General features: G+C 42.3%; 2 protein-coding genes across 2 annotated transcripts in view; both read right to left on the reverse strand.

Moving 5' to 3' along the window:
- ARHGEF4 (Rho guanine nucleotide exchange factor 4) overlaps positions 1-17,865 on the reverse strand; it is a 118,758-nt gene that overhangs the window by 28,401 nt on the left and 72,492 nt on the right. The window lies entirely within an intron of this gene.
- LOC129538136 (GTP-binding nuclear protein Ran-like) lies at positions 15,236-15,979 on the reverse strand. Its single transcript, XM_088842731.1, has one exon. The coding sequence runs from the start codon at positions 15,893-15,895 to the stop codon at positions 15,245-15,247; it is 651 nt and encodes a 216-aa protein (XP_088698857.1). The 5' UTR covers positions 15,896-15,979; the 3' UTR covers positions 15,236-15,244.

Genomic DNA, 17,865 nt, shown 5'->3' on the forward strand with positions numbered 1-17,865 from the left:
TTAAAAAGTATAAGATAATACTATCAACCGACAAATTAGATAAACTAGGTTATATGAATAAATTCTTAGAAAAAAACATTACTAAAATTGACTCAAGAAGAAATAGAAAATCTGAACAGACCTATAATTAGCAGGGAAATTGAATCACAAACTTCCCAACAGAGAAAACCTCAGATTTGACAGATTCACTAGTGAATTCTACCAAACATTTAAACAACAATTAGTATTAATCTTTCTCAAACTCTTCTGAAAAAGGATTATATATTAAAAGAATTACATATCTTGACTAACTGGGATTTATTTCTGGAAATTCAAGAATGGTTTAACATATTAAAATAATTCAATATAATATAAGAGTAATAGAATGAAGGGAAAAGAAAAACCCACATGGTCATATCAATTGATCATAGAGTACTGACAAAGTTCAACATTATTTCATGATCCCATTCAAAGCAGGATGGGAAGAGAATGTCCCCAACATGATAAAGGTCATATGTGAAAAATCCATAGCTAACATCACGCTTAACAGTGAGAAACTGAAGGCTTTTCCTTAAGATCAGGAACAAGACAAGGCTGTCTGCTTTCACTGCTTATATTCAACACAGTGTTGGAAGTCGTGCCCAACTAGGCAAGAAAAAGAAATAAAAATCATCCAAATTGGAAACAACAAATTAAAATTATTTATGTTCATAGATGATACAATCTTATATATAGAAAACTCTAAAGATCCACATCAGATTTCAGAGCTAATACATAAATTCAACAAAGTTGCAGGATATAAATCAACACACAAAAATCAGTTTTATTTTTATATACTTGCAGTGAACAATTTGAAAAGAAAAAAAACTTCACATTTCACTAGAGTAGCATTGAAAATAATAAAATACTTAGGAATAATTTTAACCAAGAAGGTAAAAGATTTGTACAATGAAAATTGTAACACTGCTGAAAACCATGAAAACAAAACCTAAATAAATGGAAAGACATTCCACATTCATGGATTAAGAGATTTAATACTGTTAAGATGACAGTACTACTCAAAGCAATCTACAGATTCAATGCAATCTCTATAAAATCTTAATGGCATTTTTACAGAAGTAGAAAAACTCATTCCAAAATTCATATGGAATCTCAAGGGACTCTGAATAACCAAAAATATCTTGAAAAAATTAAGCTGGAGGGCTCACAATACTTGATTTCAAAACTTACTACAAAGACACAGTGATCAAACAGTGTGGTCCTGGCATAAGGACAGACATATATTCTATTGGCCTAACAGAATAGAACAGAGACCTCAGAAATAAACCACCACCTAAATGGTCAACTGATTTTCGACAAAGGTGTCAAGATAAGTCAGCGAGGAAAAAGAAAGTCTTTTCAATAAATTGTTTTGGGAAACTGGATACACACATGCAAAATAATGAAGTTAGATCTTTATCTAACACCATATACAAAAATTAACTCAAAATGGATCAAAGACCTAAATGTAAGAGCTAAGACTGTAAGACTCTGAAGAAAACAGAGGAAAGGTTTTGTGACACTGGATGTGGAAATTATTTCTTGTAAATGACACCAAAAGCACAGGGAACAACAACAAAAATATAGGTAAACTGGACAACGTCAAAAATTTGAAGTTCTGTACGATATAGGATACTTTTAAGAAAGTGAAAAGGCGGCCTATTGAATGGGAGAAAATATTTGCAAATCATCCATCTGATAAGGGAATAGTATCCAGAAATACAGAGAGGAACTCCTACAGTTCAAGAACTACAACAGAAACAACAAACCAATTTTAAAATGGGCATTAAGAATGGTCATACCACCCTGAATGTGCCTGATCTTGTCTGATCTTGGAAAAATGGGCAAATATCTTGGGTAGACATTTCTTCAAAAAGATACAAGGCAGTTGCTGTAGAAATGAGTTCGGCAGGTCCTCAAAAAAGCAAAATATAGAATTACCATATGATTAGCAATCCCACCTCTAGGTATGTACCCAAAAGAATGAAAATCAGGGACTCAGATTCTAGTATACCAGTGTTCATGGCAGCACTATTCATAATTGTCAAAAGGTGGAAACAACCCAAATGTCCATTAACAAATAAATGGATAAACATAATGTGGTATTTACATATAATGAAATATTATTCAGCCATAAAAAGGAATGATGTTCTGATAATACTACAACATGTATGAACCTGGAAAGTACTATTAGGTGAAAGCAGCCAGACACAAAAGGACACATATATGATCCCATTTATATAAGGTACCTAGAATAAGCAAATTCTTAGCCACAGAAAATAGGTTAGTGGTTGCTGCTGCTGCTGCTAAGTCGCTTCAGTCGTGTCCGACTCTGTGAGACACCATAGACGGCAGCCCACCAGGCTCCCCCATTCCAGGGATTCTCCAGGCTACAACACTGGAGGTTAGTGGTTCAGTTCAGTTCAGTCACTCAGTCGTGTCCGACTCTTTGCGACCCCAAGAATCACAGCACGCCAGGCCTCCCTGTCCATCACCAACTCCTGCAGTTCACTCAAACTCATGTCCATCGAGTCGGTGAGGCCATCCAGCCATCTCATTCTCACTCATCCCCTTCTCCTCCCGCCTCCAATCCCTCCCAGCATCAGAGTCTTTTCCAGTGAGTCAACTCATCGCATGAGGTGGACAAAGTATTGGAGTTTCAGCTCTAGCATCAGTCCTTCCAATGAACACCCAGGACTGATCTCCTTTAGAATGGACTGGTTGGATCTCCTTGCAGTCCAAGGGACCCTCAAGAGTCTTCTCCAGCACCACAGTTCAAAAGCATCAATTCTTCGGCGATCAGCTTTCTTCACAGTCCAACTCTCACATCCATACATGACCACGGGAAAAACCATTGCCTTGACTAGACGGACCTTTGCTGGCAAAGTAACGTCTCTGCTTTTTAATATGCTATCTAGGTTGGTCATAACTTTCCTTCCAAGGAGTAAGCGTCTTTTAATTTCATGGCTGCAATCAGCATCCGCCGTGAATTTGGAGCCCAAAAAAATAAAGTCTGACACTGTTTCCACTGTTTCCCCATCTATTTCCCATGAAGTGATGGGACCAGGGGCCAAAGTTAGACGGGAACAGGGAGTTGCTCACAGTTACTTTCGGTTACAGAGTGTCTATCTGGAGAGATGAAAAAATTTTGCAATATATAGTGATCATGGTTGCACACATTGTGAAAATAATGCCACAAATTAAATGGCAAAATGTTAAATCTATATGTATCAGAATTTAAAAAATTAATAACTTATAGCAAAAAACCACTGAATTTTATACTCTACATGGTGAGTGGTATGGTATGGCTTATATCTCAATAAAGCTGTTTTAAACATTGTTTGGTTATTCTTGTTTGGCACTATTTCTGGATTCCCTCTTCTGATCCATTAATTTACTTGTTTGTTCTCCAATATCACAGTCTTGTTTTCTGTAGTTGTATGTATAATAATTCTTGAAATCTGGTAGAGTGGTTCCTTTTTATTCCTCTTTTTAGAACTACTTTAGCTATTTCTGTTACTTTGCCTTTCTATATAAATATTAGAATAACCTTGTCTATATTTATAAAAATATCTTGCTGGGATTTTGATAGAAACAGTTATCAAATCCATGTATCAGTTTGGAGATGACTGGTCAGGAAGATCTCCTGGAGAAGGGAATGGCTGCCTACTCTAGTATTTTTGCCTGGAGAGTTCCACGGACAGAGGAACCGGGTGGACCACACAGTCCATCGGGACACGACTGAGCGACTTAACAGTTTCATTTTCACTTTACTCTCTTGAATCCTCCAGTCTGTGGAATCTCTCTCCATACTTAGATCTTTGATTTCTTTCAGTGCTGCATTATTTTAAAGCAAATCCTAGACACCATATAATTTAATCTATAAATACGATAGTATACGTCTTAAAAGATACAAAGTTTGTTTCTCTCACTGCCATACCTTCTTCTGCTGCTGCTAAGTCACTTCAGTCGTGTCCGACTCTGTGTGACCCCATAGACGGAAGCCCACCAGGCTCCCCCATCCCTGGGATTCTCCAGGCAAGAACACTGGAGTGGGTTGCCATTTCCTTCTCCAATGTGTGAAAGTGAAAAGTGAAAGTGAAGTCGCTCAGTCATGTCTGACCCTTAGTGACCCCACGGACTGCAGCCTACCACGCTCCTCCATCCATGGGATTTTCCAGGCAATAGTACTGGAGTAGCTTGCCATTGCCTTCTCCGATACCTTCTTCTAGGAGAATTTAAAAATCAATCATCGCTTTGAGGGAACAGAACAGATTCCTTGTAAAAGTTACTCCTTTTCTTGGCTCTTTCTTAGCCAGTCCTAGCTGGAGTCTCAGCAGCTCACAAAATGATTGCTTATTTAGCAAGTTTGCAGCCTGAGAGAAAAGGAAAGCAGTTTCAACATGAGTCTCCCCATCTTTTTATCATCATCTAATGGACAGCTTTCAGGATAGGGTCTGGGGAAAGTGGGTGTTTGCATGAAGGAAGGAAGTAGGAGGCGGTTCACAGAGTACAGGTGGAGGTGGTGGTGGGAGGACCACCCCAGTACGCAGTCAGGACACTCAGGCCCTGCGCTGGTCTGCGAGCAGCCAGGGGACACAGACAGTCCTCTGTCCTCTGAGATGCATTCAAACTCCTTTTTCACAAGCAAAGTTTCATGGAAGGTTCATGTGCAGTTAATGTACATGAAGGCATAAAAAGGTGTGGTCCTGTGCTCTGCAAGCATCTTTGGGTGAACAAATTAATGGCCAAAACATAAGTTCACTTAAAATCAGTCTTGATTTTCAATTTTTATGTAGGAAGACAAGCCAGCTGTCTGATCCGTTATGGGATTCTAATACTTTAGAACATTTAGACGGCAACACAGCTGAGCACCCCACTGTGTGCGTGTGCTTAGTTCCTCAGTCGTGTCCGGCTCTTTGTGACCCTGTGGACTGTAGCACCCGAACAATCCTCTGTCTCCCCTGACAAGGAAAAGCTGTGGTTCTTCCAAAGAGGGAAGTCTCCTGTGTGCTGCCCTAGAGAAGAGTAGTTCTCAAAGTGGGTCCCAGACCATCAGCATCCATTGCGAACTTGTCAGAGACACATTTTCTTGCCCCTCCCCAGAAAGTTTGGATTGGGCCCCTGCAGGCTCAACTGGTGCAGACTCAAAGCCTGAGACCCACTGTTCTCAGATAGTTCTTAACAAAGTGATTTACTAACTCTCAGGAAATTCTGCTCCAGCAAAGTCAGGGCAGACAGTCTTTGGGGTAGCTGCAAGGCCCCTTTCAGTTCAGTTCAGTTCAGTTGCTCAGTCGTGTCCGACTCTTTGCGACCCCATGAATCACAGCACACCAGGCCTCCCTGTCCATCACCAACTCCTGCAGTTCACTCAAACTCATGTCCATCGAGTCGGTGATGCCATCCAGCCATCTCATTCTCTGTCATCCCCTTTTCCTCCTGCTCCCAACCCCTCCCAGCATCAGAGTCTTTTCCAGTGAGTCAACTCGTCACGTATGCAGGTCAGGAAGCAACAGTTAGAACTGGACATGGAACAACAGACTGGTTCCAAACAGGAAAAGGAGTACATCAAGGCTGTATCTTGTCACCCTGCTTATTTAACTTCTATGCAGAGTACATCATGAGGAACGCTGGGCTGGAAGAAGCACACGCTGGAATCAAGATTGCCGGGAGAAATATCAATAACCTCATATATACAGATGACACCACACTTATGGCAGAAAGTGAAGAGGAACTCAAAAGCCTCTTGATGAAAGTGAAAAAGGAGAGTGGAAAAGTTGGCTTAAAGCTCAACAGTCAGAAAACTAAGATTATGGCATCTGGTCCCATCACTTCATGGGAAATAGATGGGGAAACAGTGGAAACAGTGTCAGACTTTATTTTTCTGGGCTCCAAAATCACTGTGGATGCTGATTGCAGCCATGAAATTAAAAGACGCTTACTCCTTGGAAGGAAAGTTATGACCAACCTAGATAGTATATTAAAAAGCAGAGACGTTACTTTGCCAACAAAGGTCCGTCTAGTCAGGGCTATGGTTTTTCCTGTGGTCACGTATGGATGTGAGAGTTGGATTGTGAAGAAAGCTGACTGCTGAAGAATTGATGCTTTTGAACTGTGGTGCTGGAGAAGACTCTTGAGAGTCCCTTGGACTGCAAGGAGATCCAACCAGTCCATTCTAAAGGAGATCAATCCTGGGTGTTCATTGGAAGGATTGATGCTAAAGCAAGGCCCCTTTAGGAAACCCTAAAGGGCCTGGCACACATTCTTAGAGTAGAAACAAGAATGCCAGAATGCTGGGGGTGCCTGAAGGGGTGTTGGCAGCCTTCATGGCTCCCCCAGAACCCACTGATTGGGGCTTCCACTTATCACATCTTTGCCTTTGCTTGTTTCTGAACTCACTGAAGTGTTCAGTGCCAATGGTGTTGTTGCCAGACACACAAGGGGTTCTAAGGACTTAGTGTGAATAAGACAGACACACACCCTGCTGTCCTAGAGATCAGAGTCCGGCAGAAATAGGGGAGAAAGAGTGATGAAGTGATGCAGCAGCAAGCTCAGGAGCCCCTGCCCAAGTGTGGGAGGTCCTGGCCACCCCGTGTTGGGGGTGACCTGGGGGTGTGAGGGGCTGGGGAAGTGTGAAGAGTGTTCTAGGTGATGGGGACAACCTCAGGCCCCAGAAGCAAGTTGGGGCTTGTTCAAGGACATGGAAGAGTTCCAGAATCCCAGGAACAGGGAAGGGAAGGGACAGCAGCAGGAGGATGGTTGGTGCAAGCAGTGATGCTCTAGGCAGTCCCATGCTGAGCAACAAGGGTAAATACTCATACTTCAGCACCTCAGGCTTCTCACCACATCCTAGTGACACAAAGAAGGTTACACTGTGCACCCAGTTCTGTAGGTGAGGAAGCTGTGGCCCAGGGTGGTGATCTTCCTTTCCCCAAATCACCCAGATCTCTGGGCTGTTTTCACCAGACTGAGTCTGTTTTTAATCTACTTTTCTCCTATATGAAGGGTTCCTGCAGATGGAGATTCAGACGAGGGTGGAAAGGCCTGTGTTTGCTGCTTAGGAAGCAAGCAGACCGGGATTTGTCCGTTCACTCATTCCTAAAAGGAGTACGTCAAGGCTGTATATTGTCACCCTGCTTATTTAACTTACATGCAGAGTACATCATGAGAAATGCTGGGCTGGAAGAAGTTCAAGCTGGAATCAAGATTACTGGGAGAAATATCAATAACCTCAGATATGCAGGTGACACCACCCTTATGGCAGAAAGCAAAGAACTAAAAAGCCTCTTGATGAAAGTGAAAGAGGATAGTGAAAAAGTTGGCTTAAAGCTCAACATTCAGAAAACTAAGATCATGGCATCCGGTCCCATCACTGCATGGGAAATAGATGGGGAAACAATTTCAGACTTTATTTTTCTGGGCTCCAAAATCACTGCAGATGGTGACTGCAGCCATGAAATTAAAAGACACTTACTCCTTGTTGTTGGGGTCCAGAGTCAATGATAAGAAAGTAAAAGAGAGAGCTGGAGGGAGGGAGGGGGAGAGAGAGAGAGAAAGAAAAGACATGGGGGCCCAAGCTCTGATGGGGCAAAGGTATTTTATTAGCAGAAATGCAGGCTTATAGATCTTTAGTAAGATGATTACTCAGCTATTACACAGGATGAAATTTTATCAATAGCCACAGTATGGATAGTCTAATACATACAGTTGCTGACACTGAAAAGAGTCACTGAAGGGAGTTACTGAAAGGAATCCAAGCAGATACCATTTCTTATGATCTCAGTCCTGAGAGCTGCATGCAGCTCTACTCGTTCTCAGAATAGGAACTGATAAGGAACAGAAAATTTATGAGAAACAGCATGTAGGAATCCTCCTATTAAACATTCCCTGACAAGGAAAGTTATGACCCACCTAGATAGCATATTAAAAAGCAGAGACATTACTTTGCCAACAAAGGTCCGTCTAGTCAAGGCTATGGTTTTTCCCGTGGTCATGTATGGATGTGAAAGTTGGACTGTGAAGAAAGCTGCTCGCCAAAGTATTGATGCTTTTGAACTGTGGTGCTGGAGAAGACTCTTGAGAGTCCCTTGTACTGCAAGGAGATCCAACCAGTCCATCCTAAAGGAGATCAGTCCTGGGTGTTCATTGGAAGGACTGATGCTAAAGCTGAAACTGCAATACTTTGGCCACCTCATGCGACGAGTTGACTCACTGGAAAAGAGTCTGATGCTAGGAGGGACTGGGGGCGGGAGGAGAAGGGGACGACAGAGAATGAGATAGCTGGATGGCATCACCGACTCGATGGACATGGGTTTGAGTGAACTCCGGGAGTTGGTGATGGACAGGGAGGCCTGGCGTGCTGTGATTCATGGGGTCGCAAAGAGTCAGACATGACTGAGCAACTGAACTGAACTGAACCTCCCTGTAGCCTAGCACTGCCTCTCAGCTGGGACCAGATGCAGAGCCACTTTCCACATGTACTGACAGCCTGGTTTGACCCAGAAGAGAGAGGGGGCTGCAGCATGCACATGTCAGTCTGTCCTCTGCATGAGACTGGCCTCTCCCCACGTACCCTTGTCTGCTCTGCTGCTTCTGTTCAGTGCTGTCATCTGCCTTCCACTCTGTCTAAATCTGGTCCAGCTTTCATGTTAAACAAATAAATAAACATTATTTCTTTGATAGACTTTACTTTTTATTTTTAATATACTTACAAATTTTTTTGGCCATTTGCACACAGGATCTTAGTTCCCCAGCTAGAGAGCCAACATGTTTTGCCTGCAGTGGAAGCATGGAGTCCTAATCACTGGACTGCCAGGGAAGTCTGTAGGCTTTACTTTTTAGAACAATTTGAGATTTACAGAACAGTTGGGCAGACAGTACAAAGAGTTCCCATGTCATTCACACCCAGTTTCTTTTATTACCATCTTAACTGATAGGGTTCAGTTCAGTTCAGTTGTTCAGTCGTGTCCGACTCTTTGCGACCCCATGAATCACAGCACGCCAGGCCTCTCTGTCCATCAACTCCCAGAGTTCACTCAAACTCATGTCCATCGAGTCGGTGATGCCATCCAGCCATCTCATTCTCTGTCGTCCCCTTCTCCTCCCGCCCCCAATCCTTCCCACCATCAGAGTCTTTTCCAGTGAGTCAACTCGTCGCACGAGGTGGCCAAAGTATTGGCGTTTCGGCTTTAGCATCAGTCCTTCCAATGAACACCCAGGATTGATCTCCCTTAGAATGGACTGGTTGGATCTCCTTGCAGTACAAGGGACTCGCAAGAGTCTTCTCCAGCACCACAGTTCAAAAGCATCAATTCTTTGGCGAGCAGCTTTCTTCACAGTCCAACTCTCACATCCACACACAACCACCGGAAAAACCATAGCCTTGACCAGATGGACCTTTGTTGGCAAAGTAATGTCTCTGCTCTTCTAGGTTGGTCATAACTTTCCTTCCAAGGAGTAAGCGTCTTTTAATTTCAAGGCTACAATCAGCATCCGCAGTGATTTTGGAGCCCCCAAAAATAAAGTCTGACACTGTTTCCACTGTTTTTCCATCTATTTCCCATGAAGTGATGGGACCAGATGCCATGATCTTAGTTTTCTGAATGTTGAGCTTCAAGCCAACTCTTTCACTCTCCTCTTTCACTTTCATCAAGAGGCTTTTGAGTTCCTCTTCACTTTCTGCCATAAGGGTGGTGTCATCTGTATATCTGAGGTTATTGATATTTCTCCCGGCAATCCTGATTCCAGCTTGTGCTTCTTCTTACTAATAATTAATGGACCAACACTGATACATTATTAACTAAAGTCTAGAATTTCCTCAGGGCTCCCCTGATAGCTCAGTTGGTAAAGAATCCACCTGCAATGCATGAGACCCTGGTTCAATTCCTGGGTTGGGAAGATCTGCTGGAGAAGGGATAGGCTACCCACTCCAACATTCTTGGGCTTCCCTTGTGGCTCAGCTAGTGAAGAATCTGCCTGCAATGTGGGAGACCTGGGTTCGATCCCTGGGTTGGGAAGATTCCCTGGAGAAGGGAACAAGCTACCCACTCCAGTATTCTGGCCTGGAGAATTCCATGGACTGTGTAGTCCATAGGGTTGTAGTCGGACATGACCGGGCAACTTTCACTTCACTTCATACTTCCCGCAGTTTTTCCCTTAATACACTTTCTGTTCCAGGACCCTGTATCATATTCAGAGATCCCCTTAACTCAAGATTTTGGATTTAGGTTGCACAAAGTCTGCTCTTTTAAGCTTCTGAGTACTTTTTCATGCGGCAAAGAAAACTTTCCAACATCTATGGCATGAAATCTGAACCCTCTCTGCACTTCAAGGCTTATTTCTCAGGGTTTTCTCACAGGAAAGACTGTGACCTTCTTTTGTCCTCCCCAGCCTCCCTGTTCTCTACAGGTGAGAGTAACATAACTTTTACTGAGAGTTTATAACGTATTGCCACTAGTCTGTCAGATTCAAGTCCACCTGTGAAACAGGTATTACTACACGTTACACAGATCATTCTTGAGGCCCACAGAGTTAAGACACCTGGGAGAAATATCAATAACCTCAGATATGCAGATGACACCACCCTTATGGCACAAAGTGAAGAGGAACTCAAAAGCCTCTTGATGAAAGTGAAAGAGGAGAGTGAAAAAGTTGGCTTGAAGCTCAACATTCAGAAAACTAAGATCATGGCATCTGGTCCCATCACTTCATGGGAAATAGATGGAAAAACAGTGGAAACAGTGTCAGACTTTATTTTGGGGGGCTCCAAAATCACTTCAGATGCTGATTGCAGCCATGAAATTAAAAGACGCTTACTCCTGGGAAGGAAAGTTATGACCAACCTTGATAATATGTTGAAAAGCAGAGACATTACTTTGCCAACAAAGGTCCGTCTAGTCAAGGCTATGGTTTTTCCCGTGGTCATGTATGGATGTGAGAGTTGGACTGTGAAGAAAGCTGATCGCCGAAGAATTGATGCTTTTGAACTGTGGTGCTGGAGAAGACTCTTGCGAGTCCCTTGGACTGCAAGGAGATCCAACCAGTCCATTCTAAAGGAGATCAATCCTAGGTGTTCATTGGAAGGACTGATGCTAAAGCTGAAACTCCAATACTTTGGCCACCTCATGCGACGAGTTGATTCACTGGAAAAGACTCTGATGCTGGGAGGGATTGGGGGCGGGAGGAGAAGGGGACGACAGAGAATGAGATGGCTGGATGGCATCACCGACTCTGTGGACATGAGTTTGAGTGAACTCCGGGAGTTGGTGATGGACAGGGAGGCCTGGCGTGCTGTGATTCATGGGGTCGTGGAGAGTTGGACACGACTGAGCGACTGAACTGAACTGAAGGTCTCACAGGCAGTCCTCAGCAGAAGCAGGATTAAAATCTGGCCGAATGCCCACTCTTGCCTGCGCCTCCCCAGGGCCGCTGAGCTTATGGCTTCCATGAGCACACAACTGCTTGCTTCCCTGTGGCCTTTTCTCCCGTGAACATCCTGCTACATGTGGCTGTTTGCTGCCCCGATTCCCTATTATTCAAAGAATTAAGTTCCAGGGAAATCAGTCAACTACAGGTCTTCATGTATAAAAGATGCTGTTTGGTTACAATTACTTCAAAAAGCAATTACATTTAAAATGTGTTATGTCATGCTTTAGCTGTAAGTGAAACATGATTTTTGATACATGGCTATTTTATGTTCAACAAATGTGAAGTGGAAAATTTAGGTAATGACTTCGATTTTTTAATTTAACATAATGAGCCCACAATATAATATTTTAGATCACAGACTTTTGGAATACAAATCCAAAGAAGGAAAATTACAAATTTTGGTAAATCAATATAATACTCTATAATATAATGAAATTATGTCACATAATACTTTAATGAAAAATTTCATTTTTAGTTTAATATTCTGCAATGTGATAAAATCATATTATGCATTACTTTAATAATAATTTTCAGTGCAAAAAATTAAACCTCATGATTGTTCATGGTAGATTTAGCTGAGCAGTTATTTCATTTTTTTTCAAGTGTGCCACTACATTTTATAAGTGGGATATTATTGATTTATAATATTCATTTAGTTTCAGATATATCATATGCAGATTCAAAATTTTACAGATTATACTCCATTTAAAGTTATTATAAAATATCTGTTATATTCCCTGTGTTGTACAATATATCCCTGCAACTTATTTATTTTATACATAGTAGTCTGTACCTCATAAGTGTCTGCCCCTATCTTGCTTCCCCTTCCTCTCTCACCCTGGTAGCCACTGGTTTGTTCTCTCTATCTGTGTATCTGCTTCTATTTTATTATATTCATTTGTTTGTTTTATTTTTTAGACTCCACATACAAGTGGTAACATATAGTTTTGTCTTTGGCTTTATTTCACTAAGCATAATACCTACCAGGTCTACTGCAAATGGCATTCTAGCATTCTTTTTTATGAATAATATTCCATATATATATACACACTATACACACAGACATATATATATACACTACACACACACACATATATACACTACACACACACATATACACTATACACACACACACATATATATATACACACACATATACACTACATACACACACACACATATATACACTATACATACACACACATATACACTACACACACATACACATATATATACACCACACACACACACACATATATATACACTACACACACACATATACACTATACACACACACACATATATATATACACACACATATACACTACATACACACACACACATATACACTATACACACACACACATATACACTACATACACATACACATATATATACACCACACACACACATATATATACACTACACACACACACATATATACACACTACACACATACACATATACACTATACACACACATATATACACTACACACTCACACAAATATATATACTATACACACACAAACATATATATACACTACACACACATATATACACTACACACACACACACATACACACACACCACATCTCCTGTATCTATTCAGGGACACTTAGGTTGATTCTGCATCTTGCCTATTACAGGTAATGCCGCTATGAACACTGAAGTCCATGCAGCTTTGTGAATTGGTGTTTTCACACTCTTCGGATATATACCAGCAGTGGAACTGATCATGTGCTAAGTCTAATTCTAGTTGTCCCAGAGGCCTCTTAGGCTGTTTTCATTTTTGTTTCATTCTTTTTTCTATATTCTGTTTTATGGCAGTTATTTTCGCCATTCTGTCTTCCAAGTCACTTATCCATTCTTCTACCTCAGTTATTCTGCTACTGATTCCTTCTAGTGTGTTATTCATCTCTGTTTATTTGTTCTTTAGTTCTTCTAGGTCTTTGGTAAACATTTTTGCATCTTCTCCATTGTTTTTCTGAGATCCTGGATCATCTTCACTATCACTATTTCGAATTCTTTTTCTGGAAAGTTGCCTATCTCCACTTAATTTAGTTGTTTCTCTGGGGTTTTATCCTGTCCCTTCATCTGGGACATAACCTTCTGCTTTTTCATTCTGATTAACTTTCTGTGATGCAGTTTTCATTCTAGCTGCTGTGGGACTATGGTTTTTCTTGCTTCTTCTGTCTGCTCTCTGATGGATGAGGCTAAGAGGCTTGTGTAAGCTTCCTGATGGGAAGGACTGGCAGTAGGAAAAACTGGGTCTTACTCTGTTTTTCTGTGGGCAGGGCTGTGCTCAGTAAAATTTTAATTCAGTTATCCTCTGATGGGTGGGGCTGCGCTCCCTCCCCTATTGTGTGGTTTGAGGTGCCTAGCCCTGGGCTCTATGGTAGGGTTAATGGTGACCTCCAAGGGGCACCTTCCAGGATTGCTGCTGTCTTTGTCCCTGTCCCTGCTGCAAGCCACAGCCCCCCCAACACCTCCACAAAAGACCCTGCAACACTAGCAGGTAGGTCTAGTTCAGAATCCTGTGGGGTCATTCTGAGCAGTTATTTTAAACAGATTAAACTTTTAAAAGCTTTCTAAAAATGATACAATTTCCTTTTAGCATGTAAACTGCTAAAGTTAAATGCAATAGGACAATCTTATGTATCTAAAAGGTGCCTTTGCCCCCAAAAGAACTGATGCCAACCCTTTTTAAAATATCCCCCAAATGGAAGAAAGAACACTTCCAAACTCACTTTATGAGGCCATAACTACCCTGATTCCAAAACATGTCCAAAAGACATATTTTTCTGACAAGAAAACTACAGACCAATATCCCTGATGAATATTGATGCAAAAATCCTCAACAAAATACAACACATTAAAAGAATCATGGATCGTAACAAACTGTGGAAGACTCTTAAAGAGATGGGAATATCAGACCATCTTACCTGTCTCCTGAGAAACCTGTATGCAGGTCAAGAAACAACAGTTAGAACCTCATATGGAACAACTGACTGGTTCAAATTTGAGAAAGGAGTATGACAAGGCTGTTTATTGTCACCCTGTTTATTTAACTTGGACATCAAGTGAAATTCCAGGGTGGATGGGTTACAAGCTGGAGTCAAGACTGTCAGGAGAAATATCAACAACCTCAGATATTCAGATGATACCACTTTAATGGCAGAAAGAGAAGAGGAACTGAAGAGCCTCTTGATGAGGGTGAAAGAAGAGACTGAAAAAGCCAGCTTAAAACTCAATATTAAAAAAACATGTGGTCCCATCACTTCATAGCAAATAGAAGGGGAAAAGGTGGAAGCATTGACAGATTTCCTCTTCTTGGGCTCTAAAATCATTGTGGATGGTGATTGCAGCCACGAAGTTAGAAGATAATTGCTTCCTGGCAGGAAAGCTATGACAAACCTAGACAGTGTTGTGTTTTTTTTTTTTTTAGATATCTGAAATACAACTTTATTCTGATTCTAAACGAAAGGGAATGGGGATGACAGTAACAAACAAGATTCCACCTCTCATACTGTCACGTGACTACAGCAGTCTTATATTTGAAACTCAAGGAGGAAACAACTGTGTTCCAAAACACCTAAATATGCAGATCCAAAAAATGAAGGTATTTTTTTTTAAACTGCCACATTCACTCCAAAGCCCATCCATCTCCTTCAGCATCCAAAGATTAAGCACGTGTTCTGCTTAGCTATATAATAAAGTGCAAACATGCTGCACCACTGACATCACAGGACAGTTGCCTCTAAAACTAGACTTCTGATGCTGGGCCCCAGCTTCACTTTCTCACAGGTCATCATCTTCATCCGGGAGAGCAGTTGTCTGAGCAGCCTCTAAATTGTGCTCGTACTGTGCTGCCAAGGCTGGGTCCATGACCACCTCTGGTAGGGCAAGAGCGGGCAAGGTGACAAACTCCAAGTTAGGGTCTCCAATCAGTTTTCTAGCAATCCAGAGGAAGGGCTTTTCAAAGTTGTAGTTACTTCTGGCAGAAATGTCACAGTACTGAAGATTCTTCTTTTGGTGGAAGACAATTGACTTTGCCTTAACCTTTCTGTCCTTAATATCCACTTTGTTGTCACACAACACAATTGGGATGTTCTCACACACTCGTACCAGATCTCTGTGCCAGTTAGGCACATTCTTGTGAGTAACTCTTGATGTTATGTCAAACATTATAATGGCACACTGAGCGTGTATGTAATAACCATCTCTCAGTCCACCAAATTTCTCCTGACCAGCTGTATCCCATACATTGAACTTAATAGGTCCTCTGTTGGTATGGAACACAAGAGGCTGGACCTCAACACCCAAGGTAGCTACATACTTCTTCTCAAATTCACCAGTCAGATGACGCTTCACAAATGTAGTTTTTCCAGTACCACCATCACCAACCAAAACAAGTTTGAACTGAACTTGGGGTTCTCCTTGGGCAGCCATCGCGATGTTACTTCCAGAAACGTCTCCGCGCCTGTCTGACTCTAGACAGTGTATTAAAAGGCAGAGACATCACTTTGTCAACAAAGGTCCATATAGTCAAGGTTATGGTTTTTCCAGTAGTCATGTATGGATCTGAAAGCTGAACCATAAGGAAGGCAGAGCACTGAAGAATTGATGCTTTTGAATTGTGGTGCTGGAGGAGACTCTTCAGAGTCCCTTGGACAGCAAGGAGATCCAACCAGTCAATTCTAAAGGAACTCAACCCTGAATATTCATTGGAAGGACTGATGCTGAAGCTGAAGCTCTAATACTTTGGCCACCCCATGCGAAGAGCTGACTCACTGGAAAAGACCCTGGTGATGGAAAAGACTGAGGGCAGAAAGAAAAGAGGGTACAGAGGATGAGATGGTTGCATGGCATCACCGATTCAATGGACATGAACTTGGGCAAACTCCAGGAGATGGTGAGGGTTAGGGAAGACTGGCATAATGCAGTCCGTGGGGTTGCAAAGAGCTGGACACAACTTGGCAACAGAACAATAACAACACCATGACCAAGCAGGATTTATCCCTGGGATGCAAAGATGATTCAACACATGATAATCAATTAATGTGAAAACACATTAACATAATAAAGGATAAAAAGCACATGATCGAGGAAGATGGAAGAAGATGGCAGAGGAGTTACGATGGGAAGATTGCCAGCCTCCCCCTAAATACATCAAAAACTCATCAAGAAATGGAACAACTCCCACAAAGCAACCTCTAGGCGACAGCAGAAGACCCCAGGCCTCCAAGTGGCGCGGCATATAAACCCAGGTGAGTTTGGCACAGCAGACAAACCCAACCAGCGCGCACAACCATTGCAGCACAGAGGGCAGGCCCAGGTAGCCGAGTGTGACAGGGCAGACAAACAGCTGGCACAAAGGGAGGGACTGGGGTGCCGACAGAGGGGAGGCATACAAACTTGGGCAGCACACACAACCCTCCTGGGACAGCTAAAAGAACAAATAAACCCCACAACAAAGAGTGCAGGCAGTGAGACAAAACGAGTGCACATAAACCCCATGACGCGGAGGGAGCTGAAACAATTCCACACTAGCCCCGTGACACGGGGGCCAGCTCGGAGAGCTGAAACAAGTGCACACAGGCCTGGCGACGCAGAATGTGTGGCCCGGAAGCCGAGACAAGTGAACACAAGGTTGCGACGCAGAGGGTGGACCTTGGGAACTGAGTCAAGTGCACAAGCCCCACAACACAGAGGGTGCGCTTAGGGGGCTGAGGGAAGCCCACACAAGTGCTGCAATGCAAAAGGATCCACACAAGCACCTACCTAGCAAGTTTCGGCCAGCAGCTCAGGGTGGGACAGGGGAGCAGAAGCACCGACAATGATCCTAGGGACAAGTAGGGGGCTGAAGACACTGCATTTATGCTGAGAGGGCCACTTTGAAGCAGCTGCAGAAACAGACGCTCCTAACACAGCAAAAGTTAGAATGACTGCCCAAAGGCATACTGAACCCATAGACACTCCAAAACCTACTACTGGACACTGCACCGCCCTTCAGTGACAGGAGATCCAGCTCCATCAACCAGAACACAGGCACAAGCTCGGCCAACCAGGACACTAACCCAACCCCATCCACAGGGGCAAACTCCACAACCAAGAACTACGACCTTGAGAAACTTAAAAATATTTTTTTCTTTTTTCTTTCTCTTATAAATCACACGGTTTATTCCCCTTACATCTTTCCACCTCCATATTAGCCTTTTGTGGTGATGTGGAGTTTTCCTCTTTGTATTTCTTGTCAAAAAAAAGAAAGAAAAAAATTCATTTTAAGTTTTTTTCTTTTTTTTTTCTTGATGAGTTTTTTGGATTTTGTTTTTGATATATTCAACTGCTTTTCCTACTGTTTTTTACTGGCTGTAGCTATTACTGAATATATACAAATCTTTTCCACACACGTCTATTCA

Source organism: Moschus berezovskii, chromosome 2 (assembly GCF_049115385.1).
Source record: "Moschus berezovskii isolate FMDL1 chromosome 2, NW_MosBer_1.0, whole genome shotgun sequence".
NCBI lineage: Eukaryota > Metazoa > Chordata > Mammalia > Artiodactyla > Moschidae > Moschus > Moschus berezovskii.